The sequence below is a fragment of the Thunnus maccoyii genome, chromosome 11 (assembly GCF_910596095.1).
Source record: "Thunnus maccoyii chromosome 11, fThuMac1.1, whole genome shotgun sequence".
Classification (NCBI taxonomy): domain Eukaryota; kingdom Metazoa; phylum Chordata; class Actinopteri; order Scombriformes; family Scombridae; genus Thunnus; species Thunnus maccoyii.
Genome location: NC_056543.1, coordinates 11884282 through 11906630, shown reverse-complemented (window position 1 = coordinate 11906630; position 22349 = coordinate 11884282). Strand labels below are relative to the sequence as shown.

General features: G+C 38.7%; 1 protein-coding gene across 1 annotated transcript in view; it reads left to right on the top strand.

The window, feature by feature from the left end:
* The window catches only part of thsd7ba (thrombospondin, type I, domain containing 7Ba), a 132807-nt gene that overhangs the window by 57684 nt on the left and 52774 nt on the right, over positions 1-22349 (top strand). The window contains exon 12 of the mRNA XM_042427374.1: positions 19939-20130. Coding sequence (XP_042283308.1) covers positions 19939-20130 — 192 coding nt within the window. The remainder of the gene's footprint in view (positions 1-19938; positions 20131-22349) is intronic.

Below are 22349 nucleotides of genomic sequence, written 5' to 3'. Positions count from 1 at the left end.
TCATCAACTCTATTTTTAGAAAAGTAAAGACTTTTAACCCACATGACATGGTCAAAGTTTGATTGAAATGTGTAATATCAGGTGTGGAGAGACAATAAGTAACTGCATACTCATATATTTGAATGGAGATTGTGAGCGAACCCACACTTTTTTGAACAGTTACTGCTTCCACACACATTAGATACAAACTTCATTTGAACTTTAAATGAGTCACGAGACTTTGACCTACAAATCTTGAATTTACATGTGTTTTCTGTCCTTTACTCTGGCATAGTCCAAGGGCTTCTGTCACAAGCATGTAGATGTTGTCAGACCTGGGCTGACAGGTCTGACTTAATCCATCCCCCCCCTTTCTTCCCTCCTTCTCCCTTTCAGTTCGAGAGCAGGATTTTCGAGTACTCTTCTTGTGAAATATCCTCATAAATCCCATGATGTTGGCCAAATCTTACATTAAAAATTACATTTTAGTAGGAATTTTCGTTGCAAATCCATTGATACAGGTTTGAAAGTGGTCAGACTTTTAGTTGAGATGTCAGAACCATTTGTTTGACACAAAGTCCATGCCCAGAGATGGTTTACATTGTAAGGTGCAATGTGGAACTACAACTTTCAGGGCTGACAGGATGTATCACTCTGTTTGAAAATACCTTTTCTTCTCATCTTTTTGGTTTATAACAGTGTTTGGCAACCAGCATATCAGGTACATTATAGTCACCCTACGCTTCGTACTGTGGACCAAAAATTAAATCCTACACATTAATCCTGTCCACCCACTTGGCATGTTTTTTAAAGTTATAATGCTGAGCCCAAAAACTCTAGTCTTCCTGAGTTCTTCCCTCATATATTGTCTTTCTTGACCATTAGTGCAATATATGATTGCAGGTGTAATAGTGTCCTCAGCCAAGTGGGAAAAATATGTGCTATATCACCATGACCAATTGGCAAAAATGAGAGTCAAAAACTAATCATGTTAAATAAACGTGTTCTCAATATTGAGGAAAAATAATCGTGATTATGATTTTTGCCACAATCATGCATCCCTAAAGACAACATAAATTTTGATTTACATACACACACACAAACAGTTTAAATATGTATGTAATGAATTGTTTTCTTTAATAAACTGTTACTTTTCAGTTTGTTACACTTTTCAATATGCTCCTGAATTTCTATGTGTGCTCCAATTTTTTTCATTTGTGAGCACATGTACTCCAGAAAAAAATAAGCATTGAACACTGCTATCAGAGAAACAATAAGTAACTGCAGCTGCACACAGAAAAATACTCATATATTTGAGGGGAGAGTGTGAGCGAACCACTAGGTGCTCAGGCCTTAATAGAGGAAAAACTGCAGTACAGAGCTACAAAATTTAGTTATGATTTTATTTTTCTACTGCACTTTATCACTTAACAGTCACCCTCACTCCATTTTTTCCCTTCCCCTCATAGGTCATCCCCACTACTGATTATACATATAAGACCTACAATTATTGTAAAATAAAGTAGTAATACAAAGTTTGTATATAATGTACTGTAAATATATAGACCTTTCTGCTATATCCTATAAAACTGAGCTACATTCAGCTGTCACACCCATCCCCCACCTTTCTTCCCTCCTTCTCCCTGTCAGATTGAGAGCAGGATTTCAGAGCAGTCGCAAATCCATATCCACATACAGGTTTGAAAGTGGTCTGACTTATAGTTTAGACGTCAGAGGCCTCAGTTTGGCACAAAGTCCATGCCCAGATTGCTTCCCCATTGTTAAACATTGTAAGGTGCAATGTGGCACTCCAACTTTCGGGGCTTTAAATATCTAAACCCTTCGAGTTATTACAAAGTTTTTAATAACTTTTGTTCAGCACAGTGTGATAAGTCATGTATTAAAGTTTGAAGCCGATACCATCAATGCCCTAGGAAAAGATAGCGTTTCTTGGGGGTCCAAAATTGGCACAAAGTTGTACTTTGATGAGCATATTGCGGATTTCCTGTTGGATTTAGGTCAGGGGTGTCAGAATATGATTTGTAGGTCTTGATGAGACGAATAATTGAGTTTTGGTTCAATCTCTCTACAACATTCCTACAGGCCGTGGTGGCCGTATTAGATACATAGGTGGCGCTATAGAGCACATTTTGGCACTTTAGGGAATGATTTTTACATTTTATCAAATTTTTCACCAGACCTGATGTGCGTGCCAAATTTGGAGTTTTTAACATGTTTAGGGGATCAAATTCAGGGTTGAAGTGGCGTAATAAGAAAGAAAGAATAAGAAAGAAACAAACACAACAGATACAATGGGGTCTTCGCCCCTTTGGGGCTCAGGCCCTAATAAGAAAGAAACAAATACACGAAATACAAGAGGGTCTTTGCCCCTTTGGGGCTCAGGCCCTAATAATATATAGCAATACATTGTGATGGGGATGCAACTAGCTAGGGCTTTAAATGCTGTGGCATGTGGCAATATACTGGTACAGTTATGGCAATTTGTTCCCTTGATATCTGTTGGTGATAGACTGGCTCCTGTATCTTCCTTTGAATATGTTATTCATATACTGACTATTGCTCTTTTTAAAATATAATGTTGGTATTTTTGTAGTCATTTGAGTTTTCTGTTGAACACAGATTCAAAAGAATTGAGACATTTCTTCTTCCTTTACTCCTGATATTTTAACTCTGGAGCTAGCTGGTGATGGCAGCCTTTTGGCTGTAAGACATTTAAATGGAGGCACTGTTTGGGTTTTTTTGTGTTTCTGTGAGTGTTTTATCTCAGTTGTCTGTAAAACTTTGCGTGAAACTGAATCCTCTCTATACTGTTGTGCATTATGTGATTCCTGCTGAAATATTTTGCCATCGGGGGATGTTTTCCTTTTAGTTACACAATGTATCATGGTGTGGTGTTGATGATTGCAGAGTGTCCCATATTGTAGAATTACCTGTATCATTATATAAACATATCTATAGTGACCTAACCTGTGAATGTCACCCCTAATTGACTGTGCTCTGCATGCATATGTGTTGTGTTGTGTGTTTTCTGAACTGTGCAGATTCCTGTGTGCTTTTCCCTCATGAAGAAGTGCATTTCTCTGAGTGGAGTTGTTAAAATGACTGCCACCGGCCCAAATCGTTAGAAAGCCAGAGTGTTAATTGGATCATTTCAGACTCGTTTAGAGGAGCACAAGCGTCCCGATAAATCCCAAAAACTGCCTGTTCTATCTAATTTACTGATATGAGTCAAGTGAAGTTTTCAGTGGCTAACTGTGATGCCCTGAGAACTTTCTAACATTTCTGCTCTCACAGTTGCTGTCTTCTATTTGGCATTATAATTGACTGACATTTCTCCAGTGAATTTCTATGACTTTTCAGTGGGGATGGGAAAAGTGTATATAGTGTTCCCAGGTTAAGAGCAAGCCTCATTGACCTTTACAGATTCCTCTTTGAATATGATTAGAAAAGGCCTAAGTTAAATACCTGTGACATTTCAAAAACTTAAGTATGAGTTTGGAATTTGCAGTCAGTAGAAATACAGAAGTTAAATATAGATTTTAAGCAACAAAGAATGTATTCATAGTTTACAGTACTTTCACAGAGTGGATGGCTGAACCAGTTTAATGAAAATGACAGATAAATGTCAAATTGCATAATTAGGACACAATAATTCGGAATAGGGGCATAGAAGCACTGAATGAGGGCATATAAAAGAAAGCATGAGTTCCTCAATTATTTTATTTCAAGGACATTTAAAGATGCTGCATTGCCTTACCAGAGCCCCCTGTATAATATCTTTAACTCCTACTCTGCATAAAGCAAATAATAGTAAAAGTAAGTAAATAATAGTTCTGATTATATTATGAAGATGTAGCTTTATTTTCTATTATTGTGTTCATTACTAATAGTGGTCTCAACATACAGTACATTTAAGTACAATTACATACTACTTATACTTTTATTTTCCATATACCTAGTCTACTAAGTAGACTAGTCTTAGTCTATTTAAAATATTTCTCTCCACTGAGAAACTGAATATAAACGAGCGAGTTGTACAGGATTATTGTTTCAGACATTGATCCAATGCAAAATAAAGGCCAGCTCTCACCTGCTTCCCTGCATTTTTTTCAGTAGCATCTTGTATTGAGTGTTTAAACTTAAAAATGTTATATTTAATATGTTTTACAGTCATATATGAACAAATGTTATACATATGTTTATTTTCTGTCTTTACAACGTTGCTTTGGATGATTGGCATTCTCTTTAAATGAGAATATCCTTCCTGAATTTGTTATAGTGCTTAACAAAACCTTCCAATCATCAATTTTCCTTCTAAGTTGCTGATTATGTTCTGAAGCTACTTTGACCTCAGAGGAAATGTAGCAATGTTTAAAATCAGGGAATGTGTTCATAAAGGTCTTTGCATGGCATTAAAGCGTGATTGGGGTAAATGGGTGCTTTTAGGGTTATTTCCCTCCTACAGTATGAAGCCTAAGCAAAATTTTTAATCTCTACAGTCCCAATCAAATAGTCTAGCAAGCTTTGCACGATATAAACAATGTCCTGCACAAACCCTCCATGCATCCACACAGTTTTAATTTTAAACTGTTTGTGGCACTACACGCTTGGTGTGAAATAAACCTTCCGAGTAATAGATGCAATCAGTTGGTAAGCCGGAGAGTCTTGCTGTGCAAACAGACTTGCTTTACCAGCATATACTTGCTGAATAATTAGGCTGAACGACTAGAGTGGTAACTTATTTGACAGCAAGCTGTTGGAGAATGATGGTTTTTTAAACAATATTGTCAGAGCAGGCTCATGTTCATTTATGGTAACATCCATCACAAACATGTTATAATTCATTATAATACATTAGTCGATAATAAAATGATCATTAATAAAGTATGTATTACATCAGTTAATAATTTATAAAACGTTTCTTGTACTGTATATCTATTTTGTCACACTAAGTCACACTTATCTACAAATTGACAAATGTGTAAATGAGTAGTAGATTAGTTATTATTTGAATCAAACATTTACAAATGATAATTACTATACATGAACATATGTGTAAAAATATTTGTAAAGAAATTAAGAATAAAGAGTTAAGTATACTTTGAGCCTTATGATTTTTAGTCATATATCAACCACATGTTAACTCAGCATAAAGAGTGTTAAAGACTTGGCCTGACCAAGTAACACTGTGCTGCTTTTTGTGCTGTAATGAGGTCTGTCTATTTTATGGCCACAAACAGCCAATGGAAGTGTTTCCTTTCTAACTGTTCTGTCTGTCCTGTCTGACTGTTCTACTTATATCTCATCTTCCATAGCCTAGCCGGGGTAAGCAACAACTGACATTTATAATTTTTGGCTAGATCTCCAATTGAAAATACTAGTGCAGTGCCTATTCAAAATGTGCCTGTTTGGAACGGGCCGATTGCTTGGCCTCCCATATTGCTGCTTCAGTGCATATAAAAATTTATACTGTTGATGCAAGGTGTGAATGAGTACCAACAAGTGGATCGATCACACTGGGCTCTTAGATTGTTTATTTACTGTGGCCTCAGTTTGCATCATTTGAGTGGGTATATTTGCTCAAAAGATTTGTGCTTATATGAAACATACTGGTATCGAACTGCCCATGGGAAGTAGCCTAAGAGTCTGTCTATTCTCGATTAAAAGCCGTCTACTTTTCATTTTTTTAGGGCTGAGCTAATACTAAAAGGTGACACAAAAACACTGCATACCACTGATTGGTCAGACATTTGTCTCATTCACGGGCTTCTTTTTCAGCGAAAGGTTTCCACCGCTCCCTGTCCACTCTCTCTCTCTGTCTTCAACTCAGTGGGCTTTACTATGCATGTATGTGTGTGTGTGTGTGTGTGCATGTGTGAGTGCATGCTTGTACTATGTGTGTCTAGGTCATTCACTGTCCCTCAGGTTGTGACATGTTGATACATATTGGGCAGCAATATATGCCCTGCCTCCTTCTCCTAGGAGTATTTTTAATTTTGGATGTTTCATTGAATGTTTTACATTGTAGGAGGAAGTAGTAATGTAGCAGTCTCTCTCTCTCTTTCTCTCTTCCTCTATCTGTTTCTCTCTCTCACATGCTCCTCAGCTTCCATGCTTGAAACACAGCATTCAAAAAAAAAACACACAGATTTTTCCTGTTGTGCTTTATATTAACTGCTGCATTAGTTGGATGTAATGAATGAGTGAAAAGGAGAATGCAGAGGAGGAAGATGAAACAGAAACTAAGAGTATCTGTCTCCACAGTAAATCATCTGTTGAGTGTTTGATGGTTGTTTATTTGTGCTTTAGAACATAACCACTGTTGTATTTATGTCAGTCATGGGCTCTCTCTCTCTCTCAGAGAAAGCTTTCCACCGCTGTCTGTCCTCACCAGGGCTGTCTCTCTGACACTTGCTAGTGCTCTCAGCTCACTCACCCTCTTTCTCTTTTTCTCTTGTTTTTTGAAATGAGTTGAGAAATCAACAAAAAAGCCCAACATTTAACGTTATCAAACAAAGAGAGATGTCCTCCCCTTGTCTCTCTTATTGCAGGGTTGTACAGCTCTAATCTCCTACCGTGCTTATGTTGTGGCATGCAGTCGCAGAGCCCAGAAGCCCCGCCCCTTTGCTGCAGAGCAGAGCAGCTCGCTGATCACTTATTTATTCTAGTTTATTAATATTGATCGTGTCACATGTCCAAATTGCACAAAACACTGCATGTCCTTGGGTCCCCAGCAATGCACCCGCCGAGTATAAAGTAGATCGGATGAACAATTCTCTAGACATGTGAAGGACATACATACATACATACATACAGACATACATACAGACAGACAGACAGACAGACAGACAGACAGAGATTCCTTCCTTTAGTGGAGAGATAAGGATGACACACAGCATTAGGATTCATTGTTATTAATCAAACATTGCCACATTGAAGTACCACTTACTTGAAGGACACGGGAAAGTTTCAGAGCCCTGCCACAGACTTAGCTGCTAGCCTATCCTTGAATACAAAGCTTCTCTGACTGGTAAAAGACAACATAAAAGCTATGTCTCAAAACCCAACAAAAGGAATCTGGATCTATGATTGCAATCCACCGACTGCCCTTGTGATCCTGCTCAACACCCACTGCTACAATTATCATTATTAGTCTTATTTTTAGGGCCCAAGCCCAAAGGGCGAAGGCCCTATTGTATTTCATGTGTTTGTTTCTTTCTTTATTATTCTGCCACTTAAACCCTAAATTTGACCCCCTAAACATGCTCAAAAACTCACCAAATTTGGCATGCACATCAGTTGTGGTCAAAAATTTGATAAAATGTAAAAATTAAAGTGCGCCACCTAAGTAACTAAAATGGCCGCCACGGCCCATAGAAATGTCGTAGAGAGATCAAACCAAAACTGACTTATTCATCTCATCAAGACCTACCTCAAGACTTATGACACTGTGCTGAGAAAAAGTTGTTAAAAACTTTGTAATTACTCGAACGGTTTGGATTTTATAAGCCCTGAAAGTTACAGTGCCATATCACATCAAATGTATCCCTTACAATGTAAAACAATGGGGGAGGCATGGACTTTGTGTCAAACAGAGGCCTCTGATGTCTAAACTATAAGTCTGACCACTTTCAAACCTGTATCAATGGATTCGCCGGCAAATTTCCTAATAGAAAATATGATTTTTAATGTAAGATTTGACCAAAGTCATGGAATTTATGAGGAGATTTCACAAGAATTGTACTCTTACATTCTCCTCTCCAACTGAGAGGGAGAGAGAGAGAATAGGAGGTGGGGGGGTTCGCTCACACTCTCCATTCAAATATATGAGTATTTTTCTGTGTCCAGCTGCAGTTACTTATTGTCTCTACAAACCTGACAGTACATATTTCAATCAAACTTTGACCAGGTCATGTGGGTTAAAATTCTTTCCTTTTCAAAAAATAGACTTGATGAAAATTAGGAAATTAATTTGTTTTACACACAAACTCATCAATAGTTTACAATTTACTGATTGAAATTCAAGTAAATGGGCCCAAAACTTGCATAATTTTGATGACACAGGTGTGAGCAAGGCAGACACGTCTCACCATGCAGAAAATTCTCATCCTCACACTGTTGAGATTTGTTGTTTCATCATGACAAAGGAAGTTGCTATAACTTTAATGTAAATACTCCAGTCTGCACCAAACTTTACTTTGATAAGACTCCTGGCCTGAATACGTCTACATGACAATATCTCATCAGTGATGCATATTGGCTGAATAGTGCCCCCTCCGAAATTTCAGTGAAGCAGCCCCAGCAGCAGGCAAAATAGTGGACAAAGGAAGTGATGTTTATCTCTGTCTTGCACTGTCTGAAAACAGCCCGGGTCTGAAGACATCTACATGCCCGTGACAGAAGCCCTTCGATTGCACTGCAGCCTGACATGCGTGGAGGCGCGAGGGCCCATTCATCGCTGCTTGTGTGATAAGTTAAAAGAATGATACACAAAAGGCCTATACAAGCTTAAAAAGACAGTACACTTAAAATGCTGTGATAAGGTTAAAAAGATCATACAATCATGAGAAACAATTTATAAGATGTGTTTTAAAAAAGTAGGAATTCATTATGTTGATAGAGGTTAAAATTTTAAAAGGTCTTTAATTAATTCATTGTTTATTTCATTCTTTATTGTCAGAGGTTCAGCTATAATAGTATTATCAGTGATCGGCAAAGTAGTCTTAATCTGCTAGCTTGAGATCGATTGCTTTTGTCTCTACCCACGTATCCAGGGGAATTTGCACAGTGCAAACCATTATGACAGTCCCGCCCGCCCAGGTATTTGAGAAAGTAACAACAAAAAGTAGCAACAACAACCACAGTGAGTCACACCAGCATGAAGCCCACAAGTAGTGCCAGTGAACAGTGGGATCCACCAGTGGATCTAAGTCACCTTAGTGAGGATTGGAGACAGGTAGTGAAACAGATGCTCAGAGAAGAGTGTCATTCCTTCTCAAGGTCAGACAGTGATATCGGCTGTATTGAAAAGTTGCATATGACCATTTCCCTCAAAGACATTGAATCTGTCAAACACACATATATATCAGTGCCTAGCCCCCTGTACCAGGAAATGAAGGGGTACCTCCACGACCTAATAGCACAAGGCTGGGTCAGGAAGTCAAACTCCTCATACTCCTCACCCGTTGTGTGTGTTCGAAAAAAAGATGGCACCCTTCGGCTGTGCATAGATTACAGAGACCTGAACAAGAAGACCCATCCTGATCATCAGCCTATCCCTCGGGTCCAAGACATCATGAACAGTTTAGGTAGTAAATCCTGGTTTTCTCTCTTAGATCAGGGGAAAGCTTACCACCAGGGATTTATGTCGGAAGAAAGCAGACCACTGACAGCTTTTGTTACCCCATGGGGACTTTATGAGTGGATTCGCATCGCCTTCGGCCTCATGAATGCCCCAGCGGCCTTCCAACATTGTTTGGAGTAATGTTTGGAAGGGTTTCGGGATAACATTCTTTATCTGGACGACACACTGGTTTTCAGTAAATCCTTTGACAACCATATGAATGACGTACAAAAAGTGCTGCAACACCTCAGAGAGCACGGCATCAAACTCAAGCCAAGTAGGTATGATCTATTCAAGCCTGAGGTCTGCTATCTGGGCAGAATAGTATCTGCAGAGGGTAGTAAAGTTGATCCAGCCGACTTCGAAGCTGTTAGAGCACTAAAAGACATCAGACCTCAGACTGTGGGCCAACTCAGGAAAATGCTTGGTCTACTCATCTACTACAGGCAGTACATCAAAGACTTTTCACGAAAAGCCAGCTGTCTATACAAGCTCCTAAAAGCAGACACAGATGAATCCTCTGTCAACAAGAGAAATAAAAACAAGGCTAAAGAAAGTGAGTCATGTTGTGCCCTCAAACAAACTGATCAAGTGGACAGACCAGCTCCAACAGGTACTTGAACATTTGATTGACTGTCTGCTCCATCCACCAGTGTTGGGTTTCCCTGATTTCACTCAGCCATTCATTGTACACACTGATGCATCACACCAAGGTTTGGGAGCGGCACTGTATCAACACCAAGATGGCAAGCTTAGAGTCATTGCTTATGGCTCTCGCTCGTTAACGGCAGCTGAAAGGAACTATCACCTCCATGCAGGCAAGCTAGAATTTCTGGCTTTAAAATGGGCAATCACTGACAAGTTTCAGCTGAAAGTGAGCCAGCCACTGCATCTATCAGCCCCATACAAAAAGAACAGTTATGAGCAGCACAAGAGTCTGATCCAGTTATCTGTCCTGTGTTAGAGTGCTGTCAGGTTCCAAGCCACCAGTTAAGGAGCTGAGAGAGTTCAGCCCAAAGACGAATTGCTTGTTCAGGGAATGGGACAAATTGACAATAGATGATGATGGCATTCTGTACAGAGCTACCACTGCCCGTGAGCAACTGGTCTTGCCAGAAAAATACAAAGGAAAGGTGTTGGAAGAGTTGCACAATAACATGGGTCACCAAGGCGCTGATCGCCCAGTATCTCTAGTATGTGACCATTTCTTCTGGCTATATATGCAATCAGACATCGAGCACTATGTGACTAAAGCCTGCACTTGTCTAAAACAGAAAAAACCCTGCCATGACACAAGAGCTCCCTTGACATATATTGTGACAACACAGCCATTTGAGTTGATATGCGTTGACTTCCTCCATCTTGACCGATGCAAAGGCGGATATGAGTACATCCTTGTCCTTGTTCATCATTTCACGCTGTTTGCTCAAGCATACGCCACCACATCAAAGTCAGGGAAAACTGCTGCCAACCTAATCTTCAATGACTTCGCCCTGAAGTTTGGCTTCCCCTCTCGCATCCACCATGACCAAGGGGGAGAATTCGAGAATCAGTTGTTCAGTCAGTTACAGAAACTCAGCAGAGTGGCTGGGTCCAGGACAACGCCCTATCACGCAATGGGGAACAGTCAAGTGGAACGTATGAACAGGACATTGTTACAAATGCTCAAGACACTGACTGAGGCACAGAAATCAAACTGGAAGGAGTCCTTGAACAAACTGGTGTATGCTTATAACTGTACACGTTGTGAAGTGACAGGCTACTCGCCGTACTATCTTCTGTACGGGAGATCACCCAGGCTTCCAGTTGATATGCTCTTTGGACTGCACACAGAGTCAGGCTCCAGTGACCAGCGAGACTATGTGGAGAAATGGAAACAAGGTATAGAGGAAGCATACGCCATTGCTAACCGAAATGCTCAAAAGGCTGCTGAAAGGAGTAAGAGGTACTATGACACGAAAGTAAGGAGTTCAGCATTACAACCCGGTGAGCGTGTCTTGATCAAAAACTTGACATCCAGGGGAGGACCAGGTAAACTCCGGAACTATTAGTCTTAATTAAAGTAGTCTTAATCTGCTAGCTTGAGATCGATTGCTTTTGTCTCCACCCACGTATCCAGGGGAATTCGCGGTGTTTTCCTCATTCGAGTAAACGCTCTCACTGAGGAAACGTTACCGTATCACTCTTGTGATTATTTCTCCCCATTTCAGGTATGTTGTCGGCATTTGACACTATTAAGGTGGTCATAATGATTTTCTAATATGTTCTGAGTGTCAAGTGAATGTATGTGTAACATTTCAAGTGAGTTAAAGTAAAGTTTGCAGAGTATGGTAAAGTGTCTGGTGAGCTAGCTCTCGCTTGTTAGCAGAGTTCAACCCGTAACTACGCCAATTGCTTCCGCCATTTTGTGAATCCAGATTTATACATATGTAAATGTATTTTACACAGTTTTAATATATTGTCTATTTAGTAACTTCTATAAGTTTATGAGAGTTTACTGAGTTAGAGCAGTATATTATTTACCAGTAACAGTAGAGAGAAATGGAATTATGTCTCAAAGAAATACTGTCTATTTGTGTAACTTAAATAGGGTATGTACGCTACTGTAACCAGCCTGTTAAGCAGGGTATGTTTATTTGTAGATTGTGTATATGTTCAATTATTCATTCGAGTAAATGCTCTCACTGAGGAAACATTACCGTATCACTCTTGTGATTATTTCTCCCCATTTCAGGGGCGTAACACTTGCAGCTTTAATTATTATTATCATTATTATTGTCATTATTATTATTGCGGTAACTTCTATTATGATTTTGGTACAATATAAATAAAATTGACTTGACTTGACATGTAAGAATGGCAAAGTCTGAAAATCTGTCTATGGCTGACATGTCTGTCAGGCAGCTGACAGGGCTGTTGCCAGTCATCCTCTGTACACATGCAAGTAATATGAGGATTATTATCCACAATGGGTCTTTTGACAATCTGTGAAGGGAAACTGGCTCTCAGATCCTGAAAAAAGACTTTTCCCTGCTAGTGGAAAAACTGAGCGTATTCATCTCAGGCCCCATTCCAACTTTGGGGAAAGGAATCACATCTTTTAGCAGACTCTTAGGCCTGAATACATGGCTGACATTGGCGTACCTCACCCATGGGATACAGTGTACTGACAATTTCAATATCTTTTGGAAATGTAAAGACCACTTTAAGCCTGATGAGGTTTGTCCAAATATCACTGGATCCAGACTACTCAGTGCCAAGCTACGTCATGCCCTTGGGATGCCATACCCAAACAAGAATGTGTGGATAACCATGAAGGACAGCACACGAAGGCAGACAGCCAAGGCATTCAGAGGATGTTTCTGTCCCAATCAGGGACCCAACGACACCCCACCACCACTACCACCACCACCACCACCACCACCATGCTCACCAATCAAGGAGTTAGTTGAAGCTGCCACACTGAAGATCAGTCAAACTGATTGACTATTAAACAGCAATAACCACAGAAATCATTACTCAGGTGTCTACCAGAGATGAAACAGACCCCATGCCACTTAATAACATACTGGGGATCTTAAAACAGCCAGTGGTATGGTCCAACACATTGTAGCAATCACAGACCATCTGGTACCTGTCCCAGTAATCTTAAATTTTCAATCATTCATTTTTTCAATGTTCACCCTCATCACTCTCCTTTCTTATCACAGAATCCCTTCAACTGAAATTAGCTCTTTATAATGTCAGATCATTGGCTAACAAATCTTTTTTTGGTTAATGATCTGATAATTGAAATGAATTTGCATTGTATGTTTTTACTTGAGACCTGGCTAAACAACACTCCTGGTATAGCAACACTGATAGAAGCTTGTCCTCCAAACTATAATTTTTATCAGTCAGTCAGACAAAACAGGAAAGGAGGAGGGATTGCAGCCATTTTCTCTACACGGTTTTTTTCTAATGACATTGACTTGTATGAATTTACATCATTTGAATATCTTGCTCTTGAGCTCAAAGCATTTCTACAGGAATTCTCAGAGCTGATCTCACTTGGTATCATTAGATATGATAGAATAATCCTGAACAGAGGCCTAAATATTTATATAAATAAGAAAAATGACTCCAAAGCCATGGAGCTTGTGAATTTACTGCACAGCTTTGAACTCACCCAACAAGTAAATGAAGCCACTCATCAGCATAGTAACACTCTAGACTTGGTAATAAGAACAGGGTTAAACATTGATAAGTGTTTCAGAATTTGAATGACCTATTTCTGGCCATCACTGTGTTTTTTGATGCCAACCTAATTTTAACAAAGACCAAAAGGGAACTTTTGGTTCAAAAGAGATTTCTAAATGGCGGGGCTGAAGCAAGGCTCCCTATTATTTGATCATTTCATATGAGATCATTTGAGCCATACAATTATAATTGCTCTCTTAATGACATGGTTCATGGTTGAAAATGTCAAAAATACCTTGTCATCTACTTTAAATACTGCTGCTCCACTAAAGTTTAAAAAGACGTCAACTGACAGAATCTCCCCATGGTTAACAATAACAATGTTAATGAGAATAAGAGAATCTGTCAGGCAGCTGAAAGAAAATTGAGGAAAACTAGCCTCACAGTTCACTGAAGCCATGACTGTCTATAACAAAGCAATATGTCTGGCAAGAAAGGCTTACTTTTCCAACTTTATTACAGAGAATGCTGGGAACTATAGAATATTATTCTCCACTATTCTTTATTACATTAACTGAGCTTTGCAAGATTGTCACTGAATGTAACTCCTACACCTCATGTTTCATTTTGACAGTGTTTCAAGTTATGTCCTGAAGATTATAAATACATCTCTTCCAACAGGCATCTTCCCAGATGCCTTTGAAACAGCTGTTGTAAAACCCTTATTAAAGAAACCCAACCTAGATGGTAATGCACCAACCAGCTATTGGCCGCTGTCCAACCTTTCATTCATTAGTAAGATACTTAAAAAGATAGTTTCGGTGCAAATATAATTATAAATAAATACATTAATATAATATAATAAATATAATATTTTTTCTAAAAGAAAAAAATATCCTGGAGGAATTTCAGTCAGGCTTTAAAACACACCACAGAGTTGAAACTGCTCTCACTAAAATAATCAGCAACCTCAGACTAAATTCTGATGAAATGAAGGTCTCGATTCTTGTCCTCTTAGACAGAGCAGCATTTGATACAATTGACCATGATATCCTAATCAGTCTTCTTGAAAAGTTGGTTGGTCTTTCTAACTTTGTGTTAAACTGGTTCAAAACATAGATGAAAAGGCAAAAGTTTTATGTCAGTCTTGGAGATCATGTGTCTGAGAAAGATGACATCTGCTTTGGTGGTTGGTCCACTATTATTCTCACTATACATGCTGCCATTTGGTGACATCATTTGAGAGCACAATATATGTTTCCACAGTCACGCAACTGTACATCTCTGCTAAACCAAATTATGCTGCAGCTGTAAACTCCATTTCTACCTATCTCTTGGCAATGAATAAATGGATGTGCAATAATTTCTTAAAATTTAATGAGGACAAAACTGAAATCCTACTGGTTGGCCCTAAAACAAAAAGAGAAAAGATGTTTAATAATCTGGGGAAATTAACTCTCTGGATTAAATCTGAGTTTAAAAGTCTTGGTGGTAATTTAGATTCAAATGTAGGCTTCAGGTCCCACATTAACAAGGTGATGAAAATATAATTTTTCCACCTTAGAAACATAGGTTAAGTATGACCATTTATAAATCAAAAAGATGCAGAAAAATTGATTCATGCCTTTATTTCAAGCCGACTGGATTACTGTAATGCCCTTTCTACTGGCCTCCTGGAAAAAAAAAAAAAAAAAACACTGAAATACTTCAGCTCATTCAAAACTGCAGCTCGGCCATTAACCAAAACCAAGTGGATAGAGAGCACATTAGTGCAGTTTTAGCTGCTCTGCACTGGCTTCCTATAACATTTAGAATTGACTTTAAGATCCTCCTCCTTATATACAAAGCCCTTCATGGGCTAGTACCAAGCTACATTGCTAACTCCCTTGTTAACTATTTGCCTTCAAGAACACTGTGACCATCTGCTGCTGGTTTATTGGAGATTCCCAGCAACAGCTGAAAGAAAATCGGGGATGCAGCCTTCAATTACGCCCCAAAGCTAGGGAACACATTACCGATAGATAGCAGGGAAGCCATTTCGCTAAGTATTTTTAAAAGAAAGCTGAAAACTTACCTCTTCACTTTAGCCTTTAACTAGCCATGACTTTCCTGATATTGCGTGAAATTCTTTTTTGCACTTTGCTCTGAACTCATGCACTTCTTTTAAAATGTTTTTGCAAATGTATTTTACTTGATTTTTTACATTCTATGTGTTCTATTTTTTTTTAACTTTATTCTTTATTTTATTATTATTCAGTGGGTTTTATTTTCCATCTTATGTTATGAATTCTACATATTCTATTTTCATCTTTATTTTTATCTTATTTTTATTATTATCATCAAATTGTTTTTGTATTTTCCATCTTATCCCCATTTTTTATGTACATGCACTCAGTGCATGTCATTTCTTAATGTAAAGCACTTTGAGCTGCATTTCTTGCATGAAAAGTGCTATATAAATAAAGTTTATTATTATTATTATTATGAGTAGTAGTAGTGGTAGTAGTAGTAGTAGTAGTAGTATTTGACAACAACCAGTGACTGTGTGTCACAGCTAAGGCAGGCTGAGTCATACAGCTTTGAATAAATCCACTAAGTTTTAATCTTCTCAATGACTTTATTTGTATTCATGCCATGTCTAAAAATCTCTATACATTGAAAAATACACCTGAGGGACAGCATTCCTACTACTGTGGGAACCTCTCCTCATTGAGGTGAGCAAAATTTTGGTTGCCAGACAGCCTTTCCTGGTGGAATTACAGGTGATTTATTTGAAATTTGTAAGTTTTGGTAGAAATACGTGTAGAACCCTGGGAAACTTTTAGATGTTAGTAAGATAAAAAGAAACTTTAACTGCTTCCCAGTTCAAATACCAACCAGGGACTTTCTTCTCAGTCAGGACCAGTCAAATTGCAGGCTCAGCCAAGTACTATAAGGTTGCTTTTGTGGTTCACACAGCCAATATGCCCTTGGCTTGAATAAGTGCTTCCTCCCATTTCAGTGTCTGTCTGGCCCCATCCTGGTTGGATGCAAGGCTGCCCGTTGAATGAATGCTAATGTCTGACCAAGTGTAGAATGACGTGATGGCTGTGGTGCATCTGCTGACCTGACATGTAGGGGGTCAGAGATTAGAGGCATTTTTTACTAAATGGGAGACTGAATAGGAGAAAAGGTCTGTGTAGCAGAACACTTTGAGTGTGCATCGAGCTGATGGATTTCACACCAACTACAATACATTGTCTAAATTCAGCCAACTTGTGGCTTAAAACCAGCTGGATATCTTATATCCTCGCCTGAGAAGAACTGGAACTGCTTTGAGAAATGAGTCATGCTGAGGATCTTTTGCTGCAGGAAAACTATGACTTAATAGGCACAATGAACCCAATCCACATTACTCTTCTCAAGGCATCACATAGAAGAACATTATACAAAGCAGTATGACTGAATTAGCATGAAGATTAAATTTGATGGGAGGGGTTTTCATGCAGATAGAAGAACTAGTATTAAACATAATGATAGAAAATGTAACAGGCTCTGGGGTGGGTTGATAAAAGCTATCAATAGAAAGAAACTTGATTAAATATGATTGAAAAAGGATGCACTTTTATGTCAAAGTCTACAACATTACCCTGGAAAAGATTTTAAAAACCTGGAGAGTGACAAGCCTCTTCAAAGTGTGTCCTTTTAGCTGGTCCTCAAAGTTGTTCACCTTTCTAAGTAACAGTATAATTAAAGTTGATCCCTGTCAGTGGCAGAGATACCGTGACAAAAATTCTTAACATTTGTGTGAGGGGATGATGTGAAAGGCCACACAAATGGGCTTCAGCTACCAGAGGCTGAAATAATTATGTTAAAATGGATGGCTCCCAGTTCAAAATCAGTCAGTATTTGGAGTGTTGGGCTCTCCTAATAAAAGACACTGGGAATGATAGGATGGGGTTGTCACTGGTGGAGTAGCTTGGGTAGAAAGAGAGCACCATTTGAGGTAAACTAAATGCCAACAGGGACATATAATTATTCCTACAGTGGTTCTAATTGGACTAATACTGTAGCAGCTGTGTATTATAAAAAATAATATTAATCTTTTAACCTGTATCATAATATAATTATTGTTTAACCTAAACCATGCGAAAAAATGCTTTTTTCATAACTGTGATTGTAAATGTTACATAAATTTGCTTTAATAAGAGCTATACTCTCCCTTGTAATGCCTTTATAGAGGCTTTGTGTGTAAATGACCATCCCACACACTCTCAGCAGACATATAGAAACCCAACATTTTTTGTCAGAGGGCAAAATTTAAAAGTCAAACAGAAATCAATGGAATGGATTAAAGGCATGTTTGTAGATCTCTGAATCTCCTCAAAGACATCTCCTCAAAGACACTGAGATGTTGGGGGGAAGGAGTTCCCTGGTAAAATCGCTTCACTCAAATCCATGTCCATGTTCATGAGAGAACAATGTATTTGAGCAACGTTATGTCCTGTGTCATCTGTCTGTGAGCTCTTATTCCTTGTTTGAGGAGACTACAGTCCAATCAACCACTCTTGGGGTGTCAGTGACACCTGACAAAGCTACAAAATGCCCTTCCTCCATCTCTCTCTTTCTCTCACTCTCTGCAGGGGCAGCATGTCATTTATTTCAATTTAAATTTCTTAAAAAAAAACAACCCAGATTTGTTTAATTAGTACTTTGGGGTTTCCTCCTGTATGTTATTTCCCTCGTATCCAGGATTGAGACAGTTTTTTGACACTGGATGATATTTCCCATAAAACACTGAAATGTCAGTGTTAGAAATTCGGGGAATAATTCCTTTCCAACCTTGTAGGTTTACTGATTTTTTGTGTGTGTGTTTGTGTGTGTTTTAATTAAAGTAGGTGTGCCACTTGATTCGCAACCTTATTGTCTCTATTCATATTCTGCAAAAAAGACTATAATTTATGTCAGATTTGTCAGAACATATGATATGTGAGAAATTTCTCATGTCATGTGTAGACACGTTCTCTTAAAAACCAGAACTGAAGAAAAGTTAATTTCCTCCTTCCTCACAGCTTCCCTCTGTAGAGTAGGTGATTAGATTTTGGAGCACCTTGCTGCATATATTTGCATACTAATAAGGATTTCTGTGACATGTGATCACTTCTTTGCTTTAAAATATGTATGCTCTTAAGACATTTGTGTGGGCATATAAATATTTGCTTATTGATTCACGGTTTAACTTAACCCTCATTAGCATAGCTGCTTGTGTTTAATGTATTGTATTTATTATATAAGGATATTTGGCAATACAAACAGTTTTGGTTATATAACGTGATAATCTATGAATTATGCTGCACCCAGCCATCTGTCTGTCAAGTATAACCTCCCATGTCATGTCTCAGACAGTGGTCTGACAAAAAACTGAATAATACATCTGCGATGTGTGTCAGCATTTTCATAAATTGCTTGGCCTAATGAAGACGACATAAGACTCAACATTTGGTTGGGAAAACAGAAGGTCAACATTTCCAACTTTGAAAAGATATTCAGCCAGTTTGGTTTCAACAAAACGTAGAGCGATGAATCAGCCTGCTGCTGATTAGCCCAGGGCTCTGCATCATTCTTGGGGGATTATTTGTTTTTGTAAAATATGAGATGCAAAGTTAAGTTTTTTGTTTTGTTTTGTTTTGTTTTGGGGTTTTTCGGGTAGGCAGAGTGATTCAGATGTTCCTCTCATATCGATCCAGCCTTTGCTCCATCCATCTCTGTCTTTTCTGACAAAGTGTGAACTTTCATTTTGTTCTAAGAGATATGAAAGAATTGCAAAAACTTGTTCAGGGGTATTCTCAACTGTGAAATTCTGCTTCCAGTTAATTCAGTGCTACATCAGATGTGTAGTAAAAGAAAAGAGAAAGAATTATTTTTAACACACACAGGCACATATTGCAGCTACAGTAGATGTCTTTATTCGTCTTGGATCAGATATAGATACTTTGATACTACTGATTAGATACCATATACATCATTCTGTCAAAAGTATTTAGCTTTCATATTAATGTGTTATTACAAATGCCTTGTTTTTATTCAATGAATCACAGTTATCTCAAGACGTCTGATAAAGGTGTTGTGCTTGAAGGTTGCATTAGCATTTCAGTAGATCTTAACATTAAAGCTGGACAGGAATATTCTTTATAGCTACGACTTCCACTCTGACAGGACTGAGGAAGTCCTTTCCTTCAGTGCTCATTCATCCAAACAAAACATTATCTTGTATGTCTGATTTTAGGAATGACTGGTTTGCAGTAGACTGTGAAATGTCTGTAGGGAGCTTTAAAACAATACCAATGACTGACTGTTAACTCGGTGAGGTGCTATCCGATATCTGTGGGTTGCTCATATAATTGGAGTAACCTTCTTGCCTCCCCCTGTGTTTGCAGGAGTCAGTTGTGTTGGGGAGGACGGTGAGTCAGCCAATATGACGGAGTGCCTGAGATGGGCTGACCCTTTACCCCCTCAGATCAGAGAGTGCCGGGTGGCTTGCAAGGACGACTGCACTCTAACTGCATGGTCCAAGTTCTCTGAATGCGCTGGATGTGGCAGCTCCCGAAGTCGCAAGCGCTCACTCACAGGTAAAGGCTTTAGATTGTGAAACACAGATGTCATTCAGGGCAACAATTTTATCAATACCAGTGGAGGATTGGACTCTCTGTTTAGGTCATGCATTTTTACATCGGTTGGAAAAGCTATATACTTAGTAGGCTATTCTCTTATTAGTTACGAGCACTTATTGCTGCAAATAAGTTGTTTATTTTGCTCTTTATCTCCGCCAGTAAGTGTCAGTGCACAATGATAGGACCTTGTCACATGAGGGTTACAAACACAATAAATGGAGTATAATTGGAGATATAAAGAAGTCACCTCGTAGACTCATTACAAAAGAAATGTGAGGACATTCCCTGATCTTCAGGGTTGTTGTCATTGCAGCATATTCTTCATGTGTGGAAAAGCCACTGCACTTTGACATACATACCACAACCCAGTCCAACCTCTTTTCCTGTTCTGGTTCTATAACTGTGACTTTCTTCTGTCCCTGTAGTGTTACGTCAGGTCTAAATTAGGTCTCTCACAGCTTGTAGTCCCTTTTTTCAGTGCAGATAGAAAAATCTGAATTACATGCCATGGTTGCAGACCAGGCTGGATACTATTTGTCTTCATGAATATTTGATCCGATGCCAGAGGGGTTGTAGTAAACATACCCTGTCTCCTTCTATAATGCTCTTAGAATCCAACACATGAAGCCTCAACTCAGTGGTGGGTTTATTTGGAAAGAGTATGTACATGTGCAATATTTCAGCTCCTTTATGCCAACTTTAACACTTGCCTGAATGTCAGGCAAGTTGATGGAGAGGGAATCTACTGTGGGTTGAGGTCTAGTACGGTATTAAGGAAATTGACAGCAGACCAAGGCTTCTGCTTAGATAATACAGCTACTGTATGCTAAAAAGCTTCCTTGAGCCATTACAGCATTTTTCTCATGTCAAAATTGAAAGTCATTTTGAAGGTCTAAAAGGCAAATCAACAGTTTAACCAAATGCTTTTCAGTTGCAGTGCATGTTTCTTTGATTTTCTAGAGGTGAAGAAAATAAAAAAAAACTCCATCTACTAAAGTCAGCATATGTCTGAGAACACTGGCAAGTATTGTAAATGTTATAAACATGACAATGTAGTGTACACCACATGTTATTCTCCAATTTGGACAAAGCACATTATGACAGGCGTTCCTTGAATTTTATTTGTGTATGATTCTTGCGTTGTCATAATTTGACAACCTCCTTTTATATGGTTCCACTTGTTGGCCATAGCAAAGGTATGTTTACAAAACAAAACAAATTGATTGCTTGAAAGGAGAAAGACCTAAAATGAGCAACCACGCCTCAGCACTCAATTAGTGTTTACTGTTTTATCGGATGCTGACACCCCACCATGTCATCTTCATACCACAAACACACACAAACTGTTGGATGACACTTTACAGGTTTTTATGATGTTACACCTCCCCCTTTAAATTTCCCACTGAGAAGCCTGTGTAATGGTTTGCTTTGCGTGTTTAACTGGTTTTCCAAAATACTGTATGTGAAACTTGAATTAGAGACTGTAAATTGACCCACTGGCATGAATGGGTGCATATTTGTGACACTCTATTGCAATGATATTGCATGGTGGCTCAGTAGTTAGCACTATCACCTCATTGCAGGATCGTAGTGAATTTGAGTTTTCAGGCAAGCTGTGGCTTTTCTGTGCGGAATTTGCATGTTCTTGCCATGTGGGCTTCCTCTCGGTTGGGTGAATAAATTGGACTACCCATAGGTGTGAATATGTTTGTCTGCCTACATGTGTCCGTTTACCAATAGACTGGTGACCTGTTCAGGAAATATCCCACTTCTTACCCAATGTGTGCTTGATAAATTCAAGCCCCCTCATCACCCTGCACAGTATAAGAAGTTAAGAGGCTGAATTTGTATTAGCCCGGTGATAGAGTGGTCAAAGGTGCATGCTGCATGCTTGTTGCTGAATGCGTGCTGCAAAGCCTTCAAATATATCAAAACCTCTGACTCCCCTACAGTAAGTGAAGTCTACTTTAACTGATACTGATAGGCTAACATACTTAAATAAATGTCACCATATTAGAAAAAATTGAAAGCCTCTTTCCCATATCAGCAAATTGAGATCTCATTTTCAATTAACACTGTTTGTTCCTTGTTTGTTCCTGTTGCAATTATGATGTCGCTCCTTGTCAAGAGCTACGGGCCCCCTTTACACCCTGCATTAAAATGCATTTTGGGTGATC